At 59.0% G+C, this 24082-nt stretch overlaps 2 protein-coding genes across 6 annotated transcripts; one reads left to right on the top strand and one right to left on the bottom strand.

Annotated features, from left to right (window-relative positions):
* Positions 1–1186: 1186 nt before the first annotated feature.
* On the top strand, positions 1187–7078 carry PSMC3 (proteasome 26S subunit, ATPase 3). The gene is made up of 12 exons (XM_052652346.1): positions 1187–1342; positions 1594–1677; positions 2305–2430; positions 2870–2974; positions 3085–3147; positions 3388–3525; positions 3912–4055; positions 4176–4324; positions 5185–5281; positions 5508–5653; positions 6416–6497; positions 6919–7078. Exons 1-12 carry the CDS (start codon positions 1265–1267, stop codon positions 7027–7029), a joined length of 1323 nt encoding a protein of 440 aa, XP_052508306.1. The 5' UTR covers positions 1187–1264; the 3' UTR covers positions 7030–7078.
* A 1976-nt stretch (positions 7079–9054) lies between these two features.
* On the bottom strand, positions 9055–15756 carry SLC39A13 (solute carrier family 39 member 13). 5 transcript variants are annotated; one of them, XM_052652476.1, is made up of 9 exons: positions 15407–15756; positions 13137–13250; positions 12785–12909; positions 12029–12133; positions 11829–11918; positions 11085–11135; positions 10636–10768; positions 10360–10459; positions 9055–10267 (listed from the first exon to the last, which is right to left on the bottom strand). In XM_052652476.1, exons 1-9 carry the CDS (start codon positions 15705–15707, stop codon positions 10192–10194), a joined length of 1095 nt encoding a protein of 364 aa, XP_052508436.1. In that variant the 5' UTR covers positions 15708–15756; the 3' UTR covers positions 9055–10191. The 5 variants fall into 5 exon arrangements, with proteins under 5 accessions (XP_052508436.1, XP_052508439.1, XP_052508435.1 ...); XM_052652479.1 differs by having other exon boundaries at positions 9055–10263; XM_052652475.1 differs by having other exon boundaries at positions 9055–10232.
* Positions 15757–24082: the final 8326 nt, after the last annotated feature.

Raw genomic sequence — 24082 nt, 5'->3', positions numbered from 1 at the left:
ATGCTTTTGAACTGTGGTGTTGGAGAAGACTCTTGAGAGTCCCTTGGACTGCAAGGAGATCCAACCAGTCCATTCTGAAGGAGACAAGTCCTGGGTGTTCATTGGAGGGACTTATGCTGAGGCTGAAACTCCAATACTTTGGCCACCTCATGCGAAGAGTTGACTCATTGGAAAAGACCCTGATGCTGGGAGGGATTGGGGGCAGGAGGAGAAGGGGACAACAGAGGATGAGATGGCTGGATGGCATCACCGACTTGATGCACATGAGTCTGGGTGAACTCTGGGAGTTGGTGATGGACAGGGAGGCCTGACGTGCTGTGATGATTCATGGGGTTGCAAAGAGTCGGACACGACTGAGTAACTGAACTGAACTGAGGTTAGTCATAACTTTTCTTCTAAGGAGCAAGGTTAAGAACTGATATTTCAGTGTAAGTCCCAAGCCTGGATCCCTATTCTTGGGTTTCCCTTGTGGCTCTGTCAGTAAAGAATCCGCCTGCAGGGTGGGTAGACCTGGGCTCGATCCCTGGGTTGGGAAGATCCCCTGGAGGAGGAAATGGCAACTCACTCCAGTATTCTTGCCTGGAGAATCCCCATGGACGGAGGAGCCTGGCGGGGTGCAGTGCACGGTGTCATATAGAGTCGGACATGATTGAGCGACTAAGCACAGCACGCAAGCCTGGAAGAAACCCAGCTCAAGGCAGTCAGGAAGAAGGAGTTCCCTCTATCTCTGAGGGTGTTCAGCCTTTCGGAGCTATTCAGGCCTTGAACTGATTGGATGAGGCCCACTTATTTTGGGGAATCCCCTAATTCCTAACTAGGCCAATTCTGCAGTTGAAAGACCGACCCCCTCCACCCCGCCTCCTTCAAAAGCGCCCTGTGACCCGCCTGATTAGGACTACATTTCCCAAGGGCCCCGGGGACACCGGGTCGTGTCTCCCTCCCCTTTCTATTTCTTCTCCCCGCCAGGTCCCGCCCCTCTGGGCGTGCCAGCCAATGGCGCATCCTCCTCTCGCTGCGGCACAAACAGGACGAGGGCGGGAACTTTTCAGCAGCCGCGGGGGCGGGCCCTGTGGCCTGCGCTTCATCTTTTGAATCCGGGCAGCAGATTCGCCGCCGCAAGGCGGCCCAGGCTAACTTTTTTCAAGAGTCAGGACTCGTTGACGGAGTCTCACTAGTCAAGAGCAGACGTAAAGAGAGGTAATATTATAATATTAATCTCTCCCCGCGGCTGCCGCCCGGTGCAATCTTCAGGCTGCTCTTGCAGATGGTGAATCTGCTGCCGAAACTCGAGAGTCCGGTGACTCGGCAGGAGAAGATGGCGACGGTGTGGGACGAGGCGGAGGTGCGCGCTGGGGAAGCTGGCGGTTCAGGAGCCCGGGCCAAGGGGAGACCCCGCTGGCGGGAGGGGAGGCGGTGGCTGCGGGGGTCAAGGTCGAGCCCGGTCCCGGGATTGGGGCCGCTTGGTATGCGGTCGCGACTCCGTTCTGGTTCTTTTTGCGGATAGTGGGTTAATTGAGGCAAAGAGTTGGCTAACTCACAGTGCTGAGTTAACTGCCTTGAATTTAAGAAAAAAAAAAATTATTTTTTTCACAGCAAGATGGAATCGGGGAGGAAGTTCTCAAGATGTCCACAGAAGAGATCATCCAGCGCACACGGCTGCTGGACAGTGAAATCAAGGTGGGCAGTGAAGCCCCCTCTCCCTGCCCGCGTCCCCCCACAAACGGCAGGCCCTGGTGCTCTCACGTCGTCCCCAGCCTCCCTCGGAGAGGTGTGGGAACCGCGGTTTCCTCCTCAGACCAGAAAAAGAGAAAACTAAGTTTTAAAAGGGAGGGGGAGAGGGCCGGGGTAGGAGACCAGGCCTGAGAGAAGGAATTGGCTGACTGCTGTTCCCAGCTTGGTCTTTCCAGTACTCCTCTTGAGAGTCTGTCTTTTAAGAAACCCCCATTTTACAGATGAGCAAACTGAGGCTAAAAGAGGTGTTTTTGTTGTTGTTGTTTTGTGTTTTACTGTGGTGAGATATGGAGCCTGTAACGAAAGGCAGAACCTGAAGCCCGTGTGTGCTCAACTCAAAGTCTGCCTTTTTCCCTTTACTACAACTGCTTACCCTGGAGGTTTCCCGACAGGCCTCCTGTTTCGACCTTTGCTGGTTGTGGACAGTCAGGCTGAGCATTCAGAGAGCCTTTGAGCTGAGTGAAGGGGTGCAGGAGGGTTCCTCCGGCCGCCTGGATAAGGTGCTCCAATTAAGTGGCCCTCAGATAAGCTGAGGTAAGGCTGAATATTTCCTTCCATTCACCCTCATCCCAGATCATGAAGAGTGAAGTGTTGCGAGTCACCCACGAACTCCAGGCCATGAAGGACAAGATTAAAGAGAACAGCGAGAAGATCAAAGTGAACAAGACCCTGCCGTACCTGGTCTCCAACGTCATCGAGGTGTGTGTGTATGTGGAGGGGAAGAGGGGTCAGTGGGGCTTGGAGACAGCCTGCCATTGGGGAAAGAGTGGGTGGGCCTCTTGAGGCCTAAATTGCATGTAGGATCTAAACCTCTTAGGTTCTCCTCCCCACTGTAAGTTTTTAGGGGAATATACAGGCCTGAAAAGGCATTGGAAGCTTCGTGTTTCTTTTTCTACTGGGTATTTTTCCTCGGGGGATAGATGAGCTCTGTGCAGGGAAGCAACACCTGAGCAGAGATCACACTAATCTTCCGATTTATTAACCGTACCTTTGCTGGGCTCGGGGCTAGGCTGAGGAGTGAGGGAGGGATGGTGAGCCCTGGGAGTGCTGAGGTTGTCTAGGCCCCAGAAGTGCTGGGCTCTGCAGAGTACAGGGGGGCTGAGCAAGGCCTCTTGATCTGAGCTTCTTCCTTTCCCAGCTTCTAGATGTTGATCCCAACGACCAAGAGGAAGATGGTGCAAACATCGATTTAGACTCCCAGAGGAAGGGCAAGTGTGCAGTCATCAAAACCTCCACACGGCAGGTGAGGCTGGCTCAAGAGGGGAGTGCAGAGGCTGGGGGGGGGATGTGGGACAGGACTCGGGAGCCTGCCTGAGGGCAGCGACTGAGGCTGTACCTGGAATCCTTCTGCAGACCTACTTCTTGCCTGTGATTGGCTTGGTGGATGCCGAAAAGCTGAAGCCGGGAGACTTGGTGGTGAGTGGTGTCCCTGAGCCCAGGCGGGCCTTTTCCAGCCAGGTTTCTCCCACTGCTGAGCCGAGCCCCTGGCCCCGGCCCAGGTCACTGTGGGTCCTGAACGTTTGCAGAGCTGCCTGCCCTTTGACTCTTGTGTTGCCCAGTCCTGTGGCTCTCCTTTCACTCTGGACACCTGTCCCCCAGTCACTTAGGTAGGCCTTGCGCTGGGACAGAGCTGAGGCTCTCATGCTGTGTCCCCAGGGTGTGAACAAAGACTCCTATCTGATCCTGGAGACCCTGCCCACCGAGTACGACTCGCGGGTGAAGGCCATGGAGGTGGACGAGAGACCCACGGAGCAGTACAGTGACATCGGGGGCCTGGATAAGCAGATCCAGGAGGTGAGGGAGGCCCGGCGCCTCGGTGGCCCGAGCGCTGCTCCTCCCGTGCCTCTTACCCTCGCAGCCTCTAGGGAGGCAGGGAAGCGGCCATGGAACAGTTTGGAAGACTGAGCTCTGGAGGGTCTGAACAACTTGCTCAGGATCTCAGACGGTTAGGGCCAAAGCCAGAACCGGAGCTCAGGCTCCTGTTCTTAGACCGTCCTTCTGCCCCGTCCTGCTCTTCTGGGAGTCCACCGCCAGCCTTGGTGGGAGCAAGCGTTCTGTGTCCTTTGGATGTGGCCAAGGAGACGGCGGTGTCCCTGAGTTGAGTGGGAAGGCTACAGATAGGGTTAGGCGGTGGGAGCCCACAGGGTTCCCTGTCCTCACCCAGGTCTTCTTCCTGGCAGCTAGTGGAGGCCATTGTCCTGCCAATGAACCACAAGGAGAAGTTTGAGAACTTAGGGATCCAGCCCCCAAAGGGCGTGCTGATGTACGGGCCCCCAGGTACGGGGAAGACCCTGCTGGCCCGGGCCTGTGCTGCGCAGACCAAGGTGAGTGCCTTGGGAAGGATGGGGGGAGATGGGCAGGAGCTGAAACTCGGCTGGGTGGGCTTGAATTGAAGGGGCCTCTTGTCGCGCCTTTGGCCTGATTCTGTCCCCCCCCCACCCCAGGCCACCTTCCTGAAGCTGGCCGGCCCCCAGCTGGTGCAGATGTTCATCGGGGATGGTGCCAAGCTAGTCCGGGACGCCTTTGCACTGGCCAAGGAGAAAGCGCCGTCCATCATCTTCATTGATGAGCTGGACGCCATCGGCACCAAGCGGTGAGGGGTGCGGGGCCCCACCAGTTTGGGTCTGGATCTCCGCTCTCGCACCCTGCTCGCCCCGGGATGCTGGCAGCTCTGTCCGTGTGTTTGGACTTCCTAATGCTCTTCTGACTAGGCTCCCTGCTTCGTTTCTTTTCCCCCACTGTCCTTTCTCCTCACAGGTGCCAGCAGGTTCCCCTCAGAGCTTCACTCACCGGCTCCCCCAGTCCCTCATGCAGGCAGAGCCTGCTTTCCCCTGCCAGGCCTCCCTGCTGCTCCGTGGCATAATCGCTGGGCTTGCCACGGCCTGCAGGGCCCCTGTGTTGGTGCCCCGGCTCCCCTCCGGCCTCACCCCGTCCCTGCCCTCACCTCCCCGCCGCCCCTGGCTTCCTCCAGGCGGCCCCCGTTTGCAGGCCCACTCGTTGGCAGAGATTTGCCACCTGCTCTTTTCTCTCTGGAATGTGCTTTTCCTTTTTCCCTGATCTCCGCTGGTTGGTTGCCCAGTGATGTGTTTCCAGCCTTCAGATCTCAGCCTGAGGGACATTTCCTCAGGGACAGCTGCCTGGGCCCCCTGTTGTATGCCAGGTCTGGGCCAGATCCTGTATTCCTTCTGAATTTCAGCTCAGTTTGTGATGGCACCTTCATCGGGGGTGCAGGCCAGGCAGCGGGTTCTGCTCACTGCTCTGTCCTCAGTTTGGCACCTGAGCCCAGGAGCTGTCACCTCTGACACCTTTTCTGTGCTGGTCCTTGGGCGGGGACCCCCAGGCTGAGCGGGACTCCTCTCAGCCCCGGGATGGGTTGGGTTGGGCTTCCGGTGGTGGAGCAGGGGAGGGCGCCCCCCGAGCTGTGGCCTCACCGGTGTCTCCTTCGGGGCCCAGCTTCGACAGTGAGAAGGCCGGGGACCGGGAGGTGCAGAGGACCATGCTGGAGCTGCTGAACCAGCTGGACGGCTTCCAGCCCAACACCCAAGTGAAGGTGAGTGTTGTCTTCACAGGGGAAGAAGGGGCGCTGAGGTCCGGGATCTCCTGTTGTTTCACTGGCGCAGCTCGAGTTAGAGGCGGTCTTGAGTATCCTGTGCCGTCTCACCTGACCCGGGCCGCCTCCTTGCCTGTCGCGGCCGTGCCTGTCGCCAGTCTCTGAAGCTCCCTCCTCATTCAAGCGGCCACGTCTCCTCATTCAAGCGGCCACGTCTCCTCCTCAGGTCATCGCGGCCACCAACAGAGTGGACATCCTGGATCCCGCCCTGCTCCGCTCAGGCCGCCTGGACCGCAAGATCGAGTTCCCCATGCCCAACGAGGAGGCCCGGGCCAGAATCATGCAGATCCACTCCCGGAAGATGAACGTTAGGTGGGAAAAGTCCCGAGCGAGGCGCTGAGACCTCAGGGGCGGCAGAGCCGTCCCAGTCCTCTTCGTACTGAGCCTCCCCGGGCTTCCCCTCTCCCTCCACCTCCCGTTCACACAGCGCCGTCCCCACAGCAGCCTCTGTTTCTCCCAGGTGCCTGACCTGACACAGAGCCTTAGTGGGCCCCGGGATCCTTAGCGTTCACCTGCACACACACCCCTGCCCCCGGGATCGGAAGGCGAGCTGGCCCAGGCTGTTTCCTGGCCTCCCCGCTGCCAGGGGCCAGGCAGACCTGGGTTCAGATCTGTGTGACCGTCCGCAGGTGGCATAAGCCTTGGTTTTCTTCCTGGGACTTGGGGGTGAGAGCTGCAACCTCCTGAGGTTGTGATGTCAGGTGCAGTGCTTGGCGCAGGAGGGGAGTCGGTGCACTGCTGCGCTGGTGCAGGCCCCGTGCCGCCTGAGAGACAGTCGGATGGCTGTCTTCTGTCTCCACGACCTTCTGCTCCCCCCAGACTGGATCCTGGGGTCCAGGTGCATCTCGAAGGCTGGAGACATGAGAAATGACTTGGTCTAACCTACTCTGACCTCCCTCCCTCATGCCTCCCCCCTGCCCTGGTCAGAGGGACGGAGGGACGAGGCCCAGTGGGGAAGGGACTCGCCTGTGATCGGGGCGAGTCGACCTCGCTGCCTGAGGGAGCGTGTGGGGGACAGCTGCTCTTCCTGCCCCCTCCCCGTAAGTCACTGAGTCTCGCCCCACCTCCCCACAGTCCTGATGTGAACTACGAGGAACTGGCCCGCTGTACAGATGACTTCAACGGGGCCCAGTGCAAGGCAGTGTGTGTGGAGGCGGTGAGTGTGGGCCGCGGAGCATGGGCGCTTCATACCACCTCCCTGCTTAGGCTGGTGGAAGCAGCTGAGGGTGGGGCTGAGAAGGTGGAGGCCTCCGGGAGCTGGGCTGGGGCGTGGGGAGGGGCCCAAGAGCCTGTCTGTTCTGGGGCGTGGGGGGGGGCCCAGAGCCTGTCTGTCTGTCTGGGGGCTGGGGCATGGGGAGGGACCCGAGAGCCTGTCTGTCTGTCTGCAGAGCTGGGGCGTGGGGAGGGACCCAGAGCCTGCCTGCCTGTCTGGGGGCTGGGGCGTGGGGAAGGACCCGAGAGCCTGTGTGTCTGTCTGCGGGGCTGGGGCGTGGGAAGGGACCCGAGAGCCTGTGTGTCTGTCCTGGGGGCTAGGGCATGGGAAGGGACCCAGAGCCTGTCCGTCTGTCTGGGCGCAGGGCATGATTGCGCTGCGCAGAGGCGCCACGGAGCTCACCCACGAGGACTACATGGAGGGCATCCTGGAAGTGCAGGCCAAGAAGAAGGCCAACCTGCAGTACTATGCCTAGGGGCCTCCTGCTGGCAAACCTGCGCAATAAAGGATGCTTCTGTTCCTGCCGCCTGTCTGTCTGGCCTTCCCCGGGCCTTGGGTAGAGGAGTAGGGTTGTATGCCGGAGGCCCTTCCCTGGGTGCTGCTGCTGGAAACCTGAGCGAGCCATGGGCCTCAGACCAGTTGTCAGGGCAGGGCCCCCTGGTAGGGATGGGTGAGCGCCCCAGCTGCTCCCTGGGGTCTCCTGGCCTCCAGACCCCTCTGACTGCACACTCCCCACCCCGCCTCTCAGTCTGAGCTTCTGAAAATTCTTGTTAACCTGCAGCTCACCTTAGGGGCCCACACAGAAGCCAAACTAGTGTTTCCCTTCCTTTTGAATCTTGGTGCTCTGCCCCTCGACCTTGCTTCCTGGTAAAGCCAGGCCCTGGGCCTTGGCTCCCTGGTTCCTGGCTGCCAAGCCTTCTGTTTGTCTCCACGTCCTGGTTCGCGGTTGGCCCATTTCCTCCCGCTGAAAAATGAGCTTCAAGCAGATCCACTGAGAGCCCTTCTAGGCCTAACCCCGCTCACGCTGTGTCCTCTCCCTCCCCGGTCCTGCCCCCAGCCCCGTCCCTGTGACGCCCCACGTCCTGTCAGAGCCCTTTACCATCTTGCTGGTCATCTGCCTGCCACCCTTCCAGCTCTGCCGCCTGAAAGCTGACCGGGTGGTTCACCGCTGGCTGAGGGCTCGGCCTGGGCCACATGCTTTGCGGATCTTATGCATAATTGTATCTAGTTAATCTCAGCCACCAGTAGGGCAGCCCTATTTTATGGATGCATCTGAGCAGCTGGGCCAAGACCACACAACTCTTAGATGGCATAGCCAGGATTCAAACCTAGGCATGAGCACAAAGCCTACTGTGTTGTCGTTAGCAGGTTTGACTGTCCTCCCGCCCCCTCAAACAGCCTGTTAAAACAGCAACCCTTCGCGAACGCCCCATGGGCTCTCACTTGCCCCCTGGCAAGAGCCCCTTACCCTTTTTCCATCCCCTCTGAGAGGCCGTGCCCACAATCCCAGAACTGCCTGGCAAGTTCGGAGGCCCCTCCCTCTCCCACTGCCACCAGCCTGAGTCGGGGCACCCCCGCTGCGCGCTCCTTGGTGATCAGACCCACTGACTTCCACCCCACCCCCCGCCAACCATTCCAGAGCAGCCCCAGCACAGCCTCTGATGGGGCTCTGTCCCTCTCCTGGGCGTCCCCACCTGAGTGAGGCCTCAGGCTTCTCACCCCTGACCTCGGAGCCCCCATCTGTAAATGGTACTTGGCTGCCTCCCTCTGCGGGCTGAGTGCACCGACGTCCCACGCCTGCTGAGGGCTGGTGGGGGCCCTCCATTCATCAGGCCTGGGCCCACCAGGCCCTGGCTGTCACAAACAGGTAGACCAGGTCCCTTTTCACTGAAGATAGTGAGTCAGAGCCAGGCCTTCCCCGCCACGGAGCCAGCCGACCTGGGCGTCACACCCTGAACCAGACTCCGTGCTCCCCCCACCACCTGCGGAAGGTGGGAGAGGAAGCGGGCTCCCCATCCGCCTTCTCCCAGGAAGCAGCTCCTGATGCTGGCTTTACTCAGCCTGTTCACTGGAGGGGAGGGTGTGGTTTAGAACAAAGATCTCATTTTTTCTTTTTAACAAAAAATTATTTCATGGAGGCCAAACCTGGAGACGACTTTGTGGGTGGAGCTCCCTCCCGTGGTGAAGTTGCTTAGGCCAGGCTGGGAAGAAGCCCTTGGTTCGTAGGTCTGCGAGAACACCAGCTTTGGGGGTGACGTGGGCTACAATGGCCTAGAATCAGGCTTGTTTTATTGACATAAGCTAACAACAGAACAAGCCAGAGAAACGTGGAATGTTTATACCCTGTTCGGAGAAGCAGCTCAAGAGAGTGCAAAGATGAGCAGAAGGGCTGAAGGTGGGGATGACAGGCTGGGCAACCTGCAGGAGCCGTGCGCAGAGCAGCCAACCTGGCGGGGACACGAGGTGCCCGGCTTTTGTGTGCAGAACAGAGGCAGCCAGTTCGTGTATATTTATTTGCATCTCATCTATACAACAAGTTATTTACAGATACAAACGGAACCACAGCAAAACTGCTATAAAACCGATCAGCCCCTACTGACGGCAACTCCTCCCGACGCCCACGGCCAAGCGGCGGGGCTGGAGCCTGGCTGTGGAGCAGGCCAGCTGAGTACCTGGGCCTCGGCCAAGGGAAATAGCTGGGGATTATGGCTTCAGCATTCTCCCAGAGCACATTCCTGAGTGCTGACAACGTGGAGCCCTCACCACCCCCACCCAGCCCCACCCACGGCGGCTGGGGAAGGGGGCCTGTGTCAGGGGCAGGCAGCCACCGTTCCCTGTCTTCCTGTCCCCAGAGTGTCTGCCGGACCCCGGGCTGGCAGGAGCACCCAAGCGGATGGGGAGGACACTGGCCTGGGGCTGCTTGCTGCCCTGCTGGCTGCTGTTTGGCAGCTGGAGGTGGCAAGAGCTGCTGGCGTGCCAGGGAGCGTTCGCAGCGGGGGAACAGGAGCCGGCCCAGGGCTGACGGGGAACAGGTCTTAGAAAGCATCTCCCAGCTCCGCGCTGGGTGGAGTAGGACCATCAGCGCTGAGTGGAGCCGGGGGCGAAGCAGCCGCCTCTCCTCTCTTTGGCCTCGGAGCTGGTGAAGGGAGGACCGGGCCACAGCCGAGAAAAGGTGCCCAGCCTTGGTCCCTGGCTGCTCGGAGCCAGGTGCACGCGCCCAGGGGCTTACCCCCAAGGCCCAGGGGCCCCGAGGCCTCGGCGGGGAACAGCCTTGGGGCTCGCTGCAGGCCTGGTTCCTGGGGCGGCTCGCTCCTCCCGGCGTCCTGCGCAGACGCCTCTGCTTGGGATCGGCGCTCCCTGCCTCACTGCTGACTCCGGGGGTGCAAGCCCACGGGGTGGCAGGGGGAGAAGACCAGTGGGCGGGCCCGGGCGTCAGGGATCACAGTGTCGGCCTCGCACACACCTCTGGCCACATGTGCACAACACGCACACACACACACCACCCTCGTGTTGGGCTGGCGGCGCACTCGCTCTCTGACACACGCATATTCACACACACACACACACACACACACACACGGTCAAAGAGTGAATCCGAGTCTCTCATTGCTGTGCAGGGGTGGGGCGCCGGGGACAGTCACTCCACGAAGACCGAGAACAGCACCATTACCACGATGCCTGCACAGAGCAGAAGCACCTGCTGCAGGGACTGCCTGCGGGCGAGAGGGCCGGGGCTCAGGGGGCCGCATGGGCCGACGGGCAGCGGGCAGGGGCCTGCCAACGGCAGTGCCGGTGGGCAGCTCACCACGGGTCGTCTTCCTCCAGGAGGTCGGGCAGCACGTTCACCAGGGCGATGTAGAGAAAGCCGCCGGAGGTGAAGGGCAGGATCCAGGCCACCGTCTCTTCTGCAGCAGGGGAAGGAGCCCTGACTGGCTGGGGGTGCTGGGCGGCTATGTGTACCGACCGACCCCCCTCCCGCGAGGTGGACCCGGGCAGAGCCGGGCTTGGATACCCGGGTCAGGGCAGCCGTGCCCTTCGGCCAGAGCCCCTCTGCAGACCGCCACCACCCCCACGCCCGTACCTACTCCCTTGGGGGACTGCGCACAGATGGCGAAGCAGGCGCCCAGCAGGCCCCCCAGTGCCGTCGAGAGCTGCAGCTTGGCTGCGCTCCATCGGTCAAAGCCGGCCCGGAGCAAGATGGCAAAGTCGCCCACCTGAGGGGAGGTCCAGATGATCACTCTGGGCCCCAGTGGGGCCAGACGCCCTGAGCATCTCAGGTGTGGATGGGTCCACCGAACCCCGAGCAGCAGCCCCATCGCTGGGACCCCCGGCCTACATCCCCTCTGCTGAGCCCCCAGTCCCGAGGCGGCTGGAGCGCGGCTGCAATGGTGGCTGTGGCCTGAGTAGACTGAGGGGCCCCAGGCCTCTGGTGCAGCCCCCCAAGCCAGCCATTGCTGGGCAGTCCTACCCAAAGTACCCCCACCAGCTGCACACCCACATGGCTGATCATGGGGACCTTGTGGCACTCACCTCATGGGGGATCTCATGCAGCAGGATGGCCATGGTGGTCAGGAGCCCGATCTGGAGGGAAGGCAGTGTGTGTGGGGGGTCTGTGTTGAGGGCACCCACCTGTCCACTCATCCTACCAGTATCTGCTCTGGGTGCCTTGGCTGGACACCGTTGGGCTACTAGAAATACAGAAGCGAATAAAACAGACCAGGAATCCGCCCCCAAGAAGCTAACAGTCGGTGGGGGGAGAGGCAAGGGCTGAGTAAACACAGAAGGAGCCGTGTGACTACACACCGTGACAGGGGCCACGGGGACCGGATGGACTACGTGCCATGGGACGTGAGGGGCCTGACAGATGAGGGGTCAGCAGAGGCCTCTTTGAGAAAGTGCTTTTGGAACGGAGGCCTGAAGGATGAAAGTGGGGAAAGAACACTCCAAGCAGAGGCAGCAGGGAGGAAGGAGCCACCAGAGGGGGATGAGGTGGGCCAGCTCCAGGGCAGACAGACCTCAGGGCCCAAGCACAGAGCGCAGAAGGAGCAGGAGTGGGGAGAAGCGTCTAGAAGCAGGCAGGGGCCGAGTCTAGCAGCTTGGCTGAGGCCCGTGGTCCCAACGAGGAGTGTTTGCAGTAAGGAGGCTGGGATAAGGTGCTGGGTGCGGGGAGCGTGGAGGAGGCAGGTGGACTGGAGGCAGGGCCACCTGGTCAATGCGGGCCCCGCATGCCCATCGCGCTGGCCTGCGCCCCCGCCCCGCCCCAGCCCCGCTCACCTTCTTGCTCACTAGGAAGCTGGCAGCCACAGCCAGCCCGTGGGTGAAGTTGTCTATGGTGTTGGCCAGCAGGTTGAGATAGCCGCTGACCTGGGTGAAGAGGGACAGGGTTGGGCTGAGCCGGGCAGGCGGGCCTGAGCCGGGCCGGCCACTCGGGGTGGGGCAGCTGTAGGAAGGGGGGCCCCGAGCAGGCCACTCACTTTGATGTTCCGGACCACGGCGCTCAGGCCGGGCTCTGCAGCCGGCTGGGCCAGATAGTGGCCTCCATTGAGCGCGGCAGCAGCTGCGGGGCCTTTGCTGGGGGCCTAGGGCCAGGAGAAGGGGGGAGAGGTGACATTAGATGCCCCCCACTTGGCCAGGGTAAACAAAGGGAGTGAGACAGGGGAGACCCCTTTTATCTGGCTAGACCTCACTGCTCAACCAGCAGGGTGACCCCAGACCAAACAGGCCCTCTGCCCTCCACACTGCTGTCACTATCATCCATGGGGACAAATCACAGCAGGGGCTGGGGCCCGGATCCTTCCAGACAAGCTGGCCCAGCCTCCTAGAGCTCCCAGGAAAGGGCCGAGAGACCCTCTTTTTTAGGGCTTGACTCAAAACCTGAATATTCATTGGAAGGGCTGATGCTGAAACTCCAATATTTTGGCCACCTGATGCGAATAACTGACTCACTGGAAAAGACCCTGACGCTGGGAAAGACTGAGGGTGAGAGGAGAAGGGGACGACAGAGGATGAGATGGCTGGATGGCATCACCAACTCGATGGATGTGGGTTTGAATAAACTTCGGGGGTTGGTGATGGACAGGGAGGCCTGGCGTGCTGCAGTCCACGGGGTCACGAAGAGTTGGACACGACTGAGGGACTGAACTGAACTGACTCAAAACCTGGGCCTCCAGGCCCTAGCACCACCACAGAACGAAGGCTGACCTGTGTAGGCTCTGGAGTTTGGGGCTCACCTGGCTGTTCTCCTCCTTCCCTTTGCTGTCCAAGAACAACTTCTCCAAAACCAGGAAGGTCAGGAAGCCAGCAATGACCCACAGTCCCAGCTGCTGTTGCTGCTGCAGGCTCCGCCCCTCACCACCTGCAGGGGGCAGCACTGACAAGCCAGGCCAAGCCAGGGCCACAGATCCGGGGTGGGGGCGTCGCCACTGGAACCGGGGCACTGGGACCGTGATAGAGGTCCAGGAACCCCTTTCCCAGTCATTCTGCAGAGTGGGCAGGGCCTAGGCCATTCCTGGGCCTGGGCACCAGCTCCCACCCACTGCCCACCACCCTCCTGGCCTCCCCCCAGCCTGTGGCCTCACTCACCAGAGCTGGCACTGTTCGTGTAGGCCCATGCCTCGGGGAGCAGGTGGAGAAACACATTGCCCAGAAGTCCCCCCAAGGCAAAGCTGAGCAGCTGTTTCAGGCGCCGTGCCCCAGCTACAAGGCAGAGATGCGGGACCTGGGAACCGAGGCCAGAGTCCCTGGCCTGACCCCTTCCCCACCCAGCTTACTGGGCTCCTAGTGTGATCCCAACCAGAATGCACGTCTCTAGAAGGCTGGATGTGGGCTCCTGGCCTCCCCGGGCCCCCAGCCTCCAGCCCCAGTAGGGGCTGGTGTTCAGCAGGAATTCACCGCGTCCTGCAGGGCGCCCGTGGAGCCACTACTGCTCCAGGGCTAAGAGAGCGGACAGGCCCCAGCTCCCAAAGCCAGCATTTGCTAAGTCTGGGCAGATTACTTCCAGGACTCAGTCTTATCATCTGTAAACTGGGGATAATTATATCTATCTGACAGTGAGTGATCTTGAGGAAATTAAATGACAACATGTACGGGAAATGCTTATTAAAGAGGAGTTTTTCTCTTCTCAGCCACTGATACTCTCAGCGAAGTGGCAGAGATCTGACAACTTGTGCAGACTTAGAATACCCAGAGTTGGAAGTGCCCTAAAGGGGCCGTCTCAAAACCCTTGGTTCAGTAGACAAACTGAGGCCCAGAGGGAAAAGGTGGCTTGGTGGTGGGGTATGATCCCAGGGTAGCTACTGCTTCCAGGCTGTGTGACCTTGGGCTCCTCGAAGAACTTCTCTGTGCCCGTGCGTCCCCATCTGTAACATGGAGCTAACAATCCAAGTCCTCCCTAGGCTGACCCCGCAGGGATGCCATGAGAGGGGCAGGAGCGCCGGGCCTGAAGAGGGCTGTGTTCACAGCTGCAGTGCCAGCCCTCAGCCCAGTGCCCAGCACGGCTGCATGCATGTCCATCTGCTGAATGAACGGTTCCTAAGCCTGGCAGGCAGCACAAGTCCCTGGGGGACCCTCGCTTCCAAGGTTCCCAGGGCTGGTCCAGAACTTCCACGACATTGTCCTGGCTGGGGGGCGACAGGCACCTGCATCTTTAGGGCCCCCCCATCTGGTCCTGTTTCTCTTTCATCACAGAATGTCACTGTGGACATGCGCACATGGTAGGAAGGGGAAGCCAAGGAAAGCCCTCTGCCACGCCTGTGCCCACCCCCCAGGTGTCCTCCCTAGAGGAGGCGGGCTGCCAGCCTCTCGCTGTTCCAGGGAAGGCCGCCCTGGGGGCTCTGGGTCTGAGCACCCTTTTGCACACTGAATGGGGGCTGAAGTGAGAGGCGGCGCTTTTTACAGGGCACTGGCTGGTGAACATGGAGCCCCTTCCCAGCGCTGGGCAGTCTTCTCTTTTTTTCATGTTAACTGCTTAATTTATGTGTGTTGGGCCCACCACCCCTACCCTTGCAGGGGTCACACGTGCCACACGAAGCCAGCCTCGCTGTGGTCGGAGCCCGGGACGTAAGCCTGCACACTCCACGCCTAAGCATGGTTGAGACAGCAAGGAAACTCTGGCCAGAGGTGACACCTAGTCCCACTGCTCATCAGGTCTGTGTACAGCGTTTCATGTATCACCCCAGAGGTATAACATCAGGACGGGCTGAGTAGCAACCGTCTTCTCCTGCGCCATCCCACCCGCTCCACCAGCACCACTACCTCACGTCTCAGTAAGATCCCAAACCCACTCCTCACTCGCTAAATATGGTACAAGGTGACACTCAGGGGAGGCAGGTCCACTTGTGTTCAAGAACGCCCCCCTCCCAGGTCTGGAAGCCAGGGTGGACGATATCCCCCAGGCTTTTCAGTGGCTGGGCAGTCTTCCAATCGCTTTACTGATATTAGTTCATTTAATCGTCACAATAACACCTATGAAGTTTATACTGTTACTATCCCCTTTTTTAAGGTTGGGACCTTGAGGCAGAGCCAAGTTAAGGAACTCACGCAATACTACCCAAAGTGGCAGAGCCAGGCTTTGAACCCCAGGCAGCCTGGCGTCCTATTTCCAGCCTTGCCTCTTGCTTTGCAGTGAACATTCGCTGACATTCATCTTTCAGAATAAACAGGTGCACAGATGGATGAACAAATAAGCACGGCGCAGCCCGGCTCACTGGACCGCGGGGAAGAGCTGTACTCAGTCCAGCCCTCTGCCTCAGACACGCTGCCGCCTGGGACAAGACCCGGCTCTCCCAGGAAGGGCAGCGGCATGGTTCCCCAGTCACCTGCTGCCCCTGGGTGCCGGAGGGGGGATCACTCACCTTCTGAGCGCAACGTGGTCCCCATCTCCAAAGGAATGACAAGCAGAGGGAAGACCCCGCTGAGCCCCACCATGAGCGAGCCCAGGAGGGAGCAGACCCACGTCTCCAGCCTCTCTCCACTCAGCAGGGCCCCCCAGGACTCACTCTCCTTATTGTCCAGGCGACAGGCTGCTGCCACCCCCCGGCTCCGGAGGGCCTGCTGGGAGCCCCCAGCCCCCCCCAGGAGCTCCAGAGCAAGAGCCACGAGGAAGAGGAGCCTCTGTCCCGCCATGCCGATGCCGGGGCAGGGACATCCAGGCATGCCACGTGCTGAAAAAACACACAAAGGCCGCTTGCATGAGCGGCCACCCTTGGCCGCGCACCTGCTTAGAAAATGTGGTACCTGGACCCTCCCTGCACTCCCGGTGGCCACGGTGCCCACCCTCCTGCCTACCTCCCCCAGGGCCTCCAAGGACCCCTGTGAGGGGTGCACGGAGCAATGGGGCTCTGCTCCTCCACACCCCACTTCCAAAGACCACACACTTTTTTTTTCCTTGGGAGCCAGTTCCAGACTTTGTGTCAGCCTGTCCGCCTAGGGCTAAACTTTCCTTAATGACAGGGTGAGGCGCTGGCTGGGTTCCCTTCAGCCACCGGCAGGCCCGCTCCATCAGGGTGTCTGGCTGCCAGGGGAGAAAGCTTGGCTGCCAGGATGCGCCCCAATGAGGACACCCCCAGGGGCGGCGGCCGGCGGCACTGTCTAGCTTGACGGGACGAGCTTAGGAAACGCAGGTGGCGGAAGCCAAGCAGCTGGGCTAGGTCAAGACCATCAGGCCTTCTTCCTAGGAAATGAGTCTAATATCCCGGGGCCCGGAGACAGACAGGAGGCGAGGTAAGACAGAAGAGAGAGGCTCCTTCAGTGACGAGTAGCCTCCCAGATGCACAGGGCACGGGCATCCAAGACCCACCCTTAGCTCTGTGCTCCACGCTTAAAAGCTGCTGGGCTTGCGGCGCTGTGTGCTCAATCGCTCAGCCCTGTCAACTCTGCGACCCCGAGGACTGCAGCCCGCCAGGCTCCTCTGTCCACGGGGATGGTCCAGGCAAGAATACTGGAGTGGGCTGCCGTGCCCGCCTCGCCTGACTGTGGACAAGTCCCTAAAGCTCTTCTCTGAGCCCTTAGTCTCCTCCTCCTCCGAGGGAGATCAGTACGGCCTCCCTCACTTGGTCGTGATGGTGAGATGAGTTTGCCCATCGGGTGAGCCTGCCTGGCATTGTGAAGGTACAGAGAGCCCTCCTCACGTTAAGGGGCAGCTGAAGTATACCCAGCGGGCAGATCACAGGATCTGGATGTGAGTCAACCAAGAGGGAAGTTCAACCTGGAAACTCAGGCATGAGGTTTAAATGTGGTCGGCCCAGCCTCAGGCCGGCTGTGACCTTGAGCTGGTGATGTCCTTGCCTCAGTTTCCTCATCTCCTGATGGAGGTGGGAGGGAGGCAAAGCAGCTGGAAGAGACGCTAGGGTCTGGGATCTCCAGGCCATAACGGGACCCTGATGAACCCCACTGGGCTCCACTGGGGACCAAAGGCGGGACTGCGGGCAGGAGGCCGGGCTTGGGAGGCAGAGGCGGGTCACGGTTAGAGGTGAGGGGGCCCCAAGTGTGGAACAGGAGATGGGGGGTACCGAGAGAGTCAGAGAGGAAGAGAGAAGGGGGGAAGCAAGAGCGGCAGAGTGAAGAGGGGGAGAGCCAAAAACAGATGCGGAGCGGGGAGAGACGGGGACGACGCGTGGGAGACAGAGGAGAAGAGCCCAAGGAAGTTTTAAGTCCCGCGCGAGAGGCCCAGGTCTGACCTGGACAAGGGGATCGGCAGAGTCCGTCCCGTCCGGGGCTCCGGCCCCGGGCGTCGGGCGGTCACTCACCGTGCGGCGGCGGCGGCGCTCCGGGCGGCCCCGGCCATCCAGCTGCCGCGCCGCGCCCCGCCCCGGCTCTGCCCCGCCCGGCCCGGCGCCCCCCTCCGCCCGGGCCCGGAGCCGCCCCCAGCGCGCGGCCACGTCACACGGGACCTGTCCGGAACCCGGCGCGCCGCGCGCCGCGGGGTCGCGGGGGGAGCGGCGGCAAAGGGGCGCGCTTCCGCCTCGAGGCTATGGGGGACCCAGGAGGCTGGCGCACTTCCGCTCGGGCCGGACCGGGGACGGCGGCGGGGAGCGTCGGGCGGAAGTGGGAGCCCCGCGGGCACCCGGCTCGGCCTGGCTGCGCGAGGGCGGAGGCAGCGGCCGCCGCAGGGACCGCGAGCGGCCGGGGGACTTGGGCTTGCGGGGCCGGGCCGCCGCTTCCTCTCTCGGGCGGCGGTGCCGGCCGCGGCCGCACGGGGGCGCGCTCGGCCGCTGGACGGCGCCGCCCCGGGCCGGGGTCCGGGTGTGCGGGGCGGGGGACAGCTGCCGTGCTCCCGCTCTGAGTCAGCCGGGCCTGGCTCCTCCATGAGCCAGGGAAAGGAGAAGTGCCTGCCACAGGGAGGGGCCTAGCCCCGGGAACCTCAGAAGAGGGAATTTTATTCTTACTCATCGAATTATTTTTATGCTTTGGTTTTTCACTGGGAACCTCAAGCCTTTTGTCTCCAGGGCTTGTAACCCTTTGGAGTCCAGTGCACGGTGGCCCGACGTTGCTGCCCAGTAAACTCCAAACCTTGGGGAGCAGAGACTCTGTGCTTCCGTCACTTTAGACGAGGGCAGCAAACAGTAGCATCGTTATTATTGCAGTTTAATTGAACGTCTATGACGTGCCATTCACTCTGATTGTACTGTCTTCACTGAATCCTCGGGTCTGTCCCATTAAGGCGGGGACTGTTAGCTCAGGGTCGCACGGATGGCAGAAGCCCGATTCAAACCTGGGTGTCCCTGGACCCAGAGTATGTGAGAGCACCTCTCACTTGCAGGATCATGGAAATCTGGTTTGGGATTTCCACTTTTGCATTCTTCTTGGGGAATCAGCCAGGACAATGTAATACTAGGAAAGGGGCACTTGGGTAGAGATTGTGTCGGGGGTGGGAGTCTCCGAGCCTCTGACCCTCATCTGCTCCTGCGGTGGGTCCATGTGTCACTGTTACCGGGGGCTCCAACAGCACAGGGCTGTCACGTGCTACACCAGTTGCCCTATTCTACTGCACTCGCCCACGTTTGCCCTTCCTAGACCCCCAACTACACAGCGGATCAACTTTCCTCTGAAAGTCCTGTCTGCCTCATCCGCCAGGCCCTTAGGTCTGCTGGGGCGCCCTGCTGTTCCGCTTCCTGAGTTCTGAAGTGGAAGCCCCAACTTACTTACTTTGTAAAGGGAGGAAGACACTCAGGGATGCTGCTTTGGGATCTCTAAGATGCCCTCCCTACCTATGCAAATCACTCCATCACATGCAAAGCGCTTCACAATATGCAAATGATTTCACAATAACACAGTCAGCATTCCCGCCACTAGGAGCTGAGGACTGCTGGCCGCCAGTAAGGGGATGGGCAAGACCCTGCTAGAAACACCACATGCTGCCTTCCCTCTGCCCTTTCCTCTCACTCGGGTCAGAATTTCCATCATTAGACTCCTTAATGTACTGGGGGTTGGGATGACACTGGAAAATGGTCATGAGCCAGAAGAGCCCCTCTAGAGTTCAGTGGGGGAACCAGAGAGAGTGTGGCTGTTTAAAATGGTGAGTTCCATCTGCCAGGGGTTTCCGGATGTAGACAAGTAAGAAAAGAGAAATGTAGAAATATCTTTAAATATATCCGCTAGTTTACACTCATGACAAGGAGGATGATTAGAGGTATTGAGAGATGTGTGTATATATATATATGCCCATGTATAATTGTGAGTAAATAAAAACTAGAGAAAATCAAGTCTTCCCAGGCGGTCCAGTGGGTTGAGTCACACGCTTCCAATGCAGGGGCATGGGTTTAATCCCTGGTCAGGGAACTAAGATCGCACAGGCCGCAGCTAAGAGTTCGCATGCCACAACTAAAGATCCTGCATGCTGGGGCTTCCCTGGTGGTTCAGTGGTAAAGAATCTACCTGTCAATGTGGGAGACACAGGTTCGATCCTTGATCCAGAAAGATTCCACATGCGGTGGAGCAGCTAAGCCCCGGTGCCTGTGCTGTAGAGTCCAGGATCCACAACTGCCGAGCCCACACCCCACAAACACTGAAGCCCGTGGGCGCCTTGAGCCTGCTCCACAAGAAGAGACGCCACGACAATGCACTGCAGCTAGAGAGTAGCCCCCGCTGGCCTCAACTAGAGAAAAGCCCCACGCAGCAACAAAGACCCAGGACAGCCAATAAGTAAATAAATAAAAGTATTTTTTAAAAAAAGAATCCTGCAGGCCACAGTGAAGATCAAAAGTCCTGTGTGCTGCAAGTAAGATGCTGCTGCTGCTGCTGCTGCTAAGTCGCTTCAGTTGTGTCCGACTCTGTGCGACCCCATAGACGGCAGCCCACCAGGCTCCCCAATCCCTGGGATTCTCTAGGCAAGAATACTGGAGTGGGTTGCCATTTCCTTCTCCAACGCATGAAAGGGAAAAGTCAAAGTGAAGTCTCTCAGTCGTGTCCGACTCTTCGAGACCCCATGGACTGCAGCCCACCAGGCTCCTCTGTCCATGGGATTTTCCAGGCAAGAGTACTGAAATGGGGTACCATTGCCTTCTCCCGCAAGTAAGATGAGGCACAGCCAAATTCATGAAATTTTAAAAACAGAAAAATTTAAAAACATACGTATGTAAAAAAGAAGGTGTTATAGTGATGAACAGAGGATGGCACGGGGGGCCACGCCCTCCTCTCCTTGCCGAGCACAGACGATCGGCTTCCAACACATTCAGCAGTCGGTTTGGAGGCTTCAGGGACTGCCTGGGTCACGGCACTGGGTCGGCACACTCCAGCAGGGCAAGGTGAGCCTGGACACTGCCTTCCTCGTGGTTGGGAGGCATCTGGCACCCAGGGTGGGGGTTGGGGGTGGCACAGACCAATTTCTCGGATTTCACTGAGTTGCCTAGGGTCTGACTGTAACACGTTGTTCCAGGCTCTGGTACCTTTACCGGGGGGCCTTTCTCAGCAGCCTCAGCCCCCTTACTTCTGGAAGGTGGGACTGCTCCTCACCGGGCGGGCGATGGCTGGCACTGCCCAGGCCCTGCCAAACCCTTTCCTCCTCTGGCGGTCCAGGCTGGAGGCCCGGGGCTGGGCGCCTTCCTCCTGCTTCCAGAGCGTGGCCTCTGTGAGAGAGCCGGCCTTCTCTGGGCTTTCCATGGGGGCCTGCAGGGAGGCAGCAGTCGCTTGCTTGGAGAAGGGCGTCTGAGGCTCAGGGGGCCCAGGGTGGGGTGAGGCGGAGCCCGGGGTTCACCCGGGGCCCCGCTGCTCTTACCGTGGCCTCCGGCTCGGTCTCTCCACACTGGATGTGCCCTCTGGAACCCGCAACTCTAACTCTCTCCACCTGCTCTTCCCAGAGCAGCCTTAGCTCCCCGGGAGTTCCTGGGGAGCTGTCCCCTCTGAATCTCCAAGCCTGGCTGGCAGTGCCCCAGTGACTCCACCTAGGGGGTCCCTGTGGCCAGGCTCCCTCCCGCCCTGCCTCACTCCTTTCCTGCGGCCTCCCTGCCTTTACTGCGCCCATGTGACTCCCATCCCACCCTGGCAGGCCCGGCCTGGCCTTCCCCTTCCACCATCTCTGTCGATTGGAATCCAGCCTGTTTACAAGGCCGCCTCCTCTCTGAAGCCTTCTGGGTCTGTCCAGGCCCTCAGTGGTTATGTCTTTGGAGCCTGGAGCCCTGTCCCCTGAATACACAGGGCTTTTCCACCCCCGACCCTCCTCAGCCTCACCCCACTGTGGGCTTCTGGAAAGAAAGACAAGCTCTTGCCAATAACCCTGAGGAGAAGTCTGTCCAAATCAATTTAATGTCTCCTTTTCCCTCTCTCCTGCCTCAGGAGCACAGAATGGGATAAAATTCCTGTGCACTACACACTGTGTTCTGAGACTTTGCAGGGCTCTCTTTTATTTAATTTATGTATTTTAAAATATATATATATATATCTTTCTTTCTTTATTTGGCGGTGCCAAGTCTTAGTTGTGGCAAGCAGAACCTTAGTTAAGGCATACAGGATCTTAGTTTCCCGACCAGGGATTGAAGGAGTCTCAACTCCTGAATCACCCCATTTAATTCACATTTATTCATAGATTTCCTTACGTGTTACCCCGTTCAAATCCCATATCTCTGCTTCCTTCTTGGGAGAACCTGAGTTTTAACAATTCTTTTTTTATTTTTAATAAACATAAAAAAAAGAAAAAGTAAACATGACAGGCAATATTCTGTCCAATCTGGCTTTTTTTTTTTTTTTTAATAAAGAGCTGTTTTCTTTTACATTATTCAGATTTTTTTTTTTTTTAACAATTGTTCTCATATAGGTCCTGCCTAACTCTTAATAAACTTCAGTTCAGTTCAGTTCAGTTGCTCAGTCATGTCCAACTCTTTGCAACCCCACGGACTGCAGCCCGCTGTCCTTCACCATCTCCCGGAGCTTGCTCAAACTCATGTCCATCAAGTTGATGATGCCATCCAACCATCTCATCCTGTGTTATCCCCTTCTCCTCCTGCTTTAATAAGCTTACTTTTAAATACTTTACATTTTGCAGGTAGTTAAAAGAATGTATTTCATGTTACATTTTAGATGTAGTGCACAGGAAAGCAAATGATTTTTATGCACTCCTTTGATACCTGGTAAGCCAACTACATTTTCTTATTGGTTCTCGTCAATTCTCAGTATTACTCTTGAGTCTTTTGGGTGGGTAATCACATCATCTCCTAATAATAAAAGTAGCAGAAGGAAGGGACCCACATCATCTGTTGTAGAGATATGGTTTGGCTTGGTTTTGAACTTCGTAGGAAGTGTTTGGGGACTGGCCTTTTCCCTCAACGATATGGGTACTAAGGGCTTCCCGGGTGGCTCAGACAGTAAAGAATATGCCTCCAATGCAGAAGATCCGGCTTCATTCCCTGGGTTGGAAAGATCCCCTGGAGAAGGGAATGGCTACCTACTCTAGTATTCTTGCCTGGAGAATTCCATGGACAGAGGAGCCTGGCGGGCTATGGGGTCACAAAGAGTCGGACAGGACTGAGTGACTAACACTTTCATGGGAATAAGATTGATCCACAATATTGGGAGAAGCTAGTTTACTTGCACTGCTGAGCCACGTGCCACTGTGTGAATGAGTCCTCTGTAATGTACCCATTCTCTTTGTCAATGGGCATTTGGGACATTTCCTAGATTTTTGCTATTCAGGACAGTGCAGCTTTGAATGATCCCTGTCTCTTGGAGCACATGCCAAAGTTTCTCTTGATTTTAGCCTGGAGGGGGATCTGCTGGGCTTTACAAGATAAGGCCAGATTGTTTTCCCCAGAGGTTGTCTGGAGTTGCGCTCTGACTAATAATGCGCTGGAGATCCCGTGGCCCCACCTCTTCTCCAACGTTTGGTGCTGTCAGTCTGGTTCATTTTTGCCCTTCACACGGTGTAAAATAGCATCTTATTGTGGTCTTTATTTGCATTTCTCTCATTGCCAATGAGCTTGAGCATGCCTTAGATGTTGACTGGACAAACGTGTTTCTTTTGTAAAAAGGCCAGTTCATGTCTTATATCTGTTTTTCTGTTGCATGACGAGGGTTGTTTTTTTGTTGTTTTTTTTCTCTATGGATTTGCAACAGTCCTTTATGTATTTTTGATGTTTATCCTTCATGAGTTGGACCTGGCAGACAGGCAGACGTCTCCTCCAGTTTGTAGCTTGCATTTCACTTTCCCTAAGGTGTCTCCATGTCTCTTCCCTCCCACACCTGTGCCAGGGATGCGAGTGTGCGTGCGTGCGTGCGTGTGTGCACGCGGGCGCGTGTGTGGTGTGTGTGTGGTGGGCTCCTGTCCCTCAGAACACCTTGCAGACCAACGCCACTGCCTCTCCTGCTCCCTGGGGCGTTAAGGGACCCCGGCAGCCCTCCCGTATTTGGTCGAGGGAGCCGGGATGGGGAGCCCCCGTCGGGGTTGGGGTGGACATGCTGCGGCAGGGAGGGCCTCCTCGCGATGGTGCCCCCTCCCAGGAGTTGTTTATCACTTCCGGCTGCTCACCTGGGGCCCGGGCCCCTCTCTGCTCCGCTGGGCAGCAGCCCGGGCGCTCCCTGGGGGCGGGCGGCCGCGGGGGAGGGGCGCCCCGGGCCAGGCCCTCGGGAGGCGGAGGCGCGGGCCAGGCCTGCGGCGGGGGCTGGGCGGGGGGCGGAAGCTGCCCGAGCAGATGAGGGCCGAGGTCGGTCCTGCGGTGAGACAGTGCGGGACGCCGCCTCCTCCCCCCAGCCTCCGCCCAGCCCGCCCCCGCACCCTGCAGTCCCAACTCCCCGGAGCCACGTTCAGCCCCGGCGGCCCCCTCCCTCCAACCCCGAGGGTTGATCCTCTGCAGTCGTGGGGGATGGGGCTCCAGCCTGCACGTTCCGTTCCAAACTTCAGTCATCTCCGTTGGAAAATGGGGGTGGGAGCTCCAGTTACCCACCCCAGGGCCGTTGGGGATGGGACAGGCGCAGGCTGGTGAAATCCCTTTGTAGATCTGGGCCCTTCTGTAAAGAAGGGGTATCCTGAGTTCCTCGCATGGCCCCTGCCTGTTCTTGCTGACTCTCCAGGCTTGATCCCCACTGTGTAGATGAGGATTTGG

This window comes from Budorcas taxicolor, chromosome 15, assembly GCF_023091745.1.
Source record: "Budorcas taxicolor isolate Tak-1 chromosome 15, Takin1.1, whole genome shotgun sequence".
NCBI lineage: Eukaryota > Metazoa > Chordata > Mammalia > Artiodactyla > Bovidae > Budorcas > Budorcas taxicolor.
Note: the sequence above shows the minus strand (reverse complement) of the source record. Positions and strands in the feature narration are given on the sequence as shown.

Excerpts from the sequence above, each read along its gene's own strand:
- PSMC3 (XM_052652346.1), top strand. The coding sequence starts at position 1,265 with ATGGTGAATCTGCTGCCGAAACTCGAGAGTCCGGTGACTCGGCAGGAG. Across the intron at positions 2,431-2,869 it reads TGGTCTCCAACGTCATCGAG|CTTCTAGATGTTGATCCCAA; the intron begins GTGTGTGTGTAT and ends TTCCTTTCCCAG. Across the intron at positions 5,282-5,507 it reads AGCCCAACACCCAAGTGAAG|GTCATCGCGGCCACCAACAG; the intron begins GTGAGTGTTGTC and ends TCTCCTCCTCAG.
- SLC39A13 (XM_052652475.1), bottom strand. The coding sequence starts at position 15,707 with ATGCCTGGATGTCCCTGCCCCGGCATCGGCATGGCGGGACAGAGGCTC. Across the intron at positions 13,251-15,406 it reads GACCACGTTGCGCTCAGAAG|CTGGGGCACGGCGCCTGAAA; the intron begins GTGAGTGATCCC and ends TCTGCCTTGTAG. Across the intron at positions 11,919-12,028 it reads CCGTGGTCCGGAACATCAAA|GTCAGCGGCTATCTCAACCT; the intron begins GTGAGTGGCCTG and ends CTCTTCACCCAG.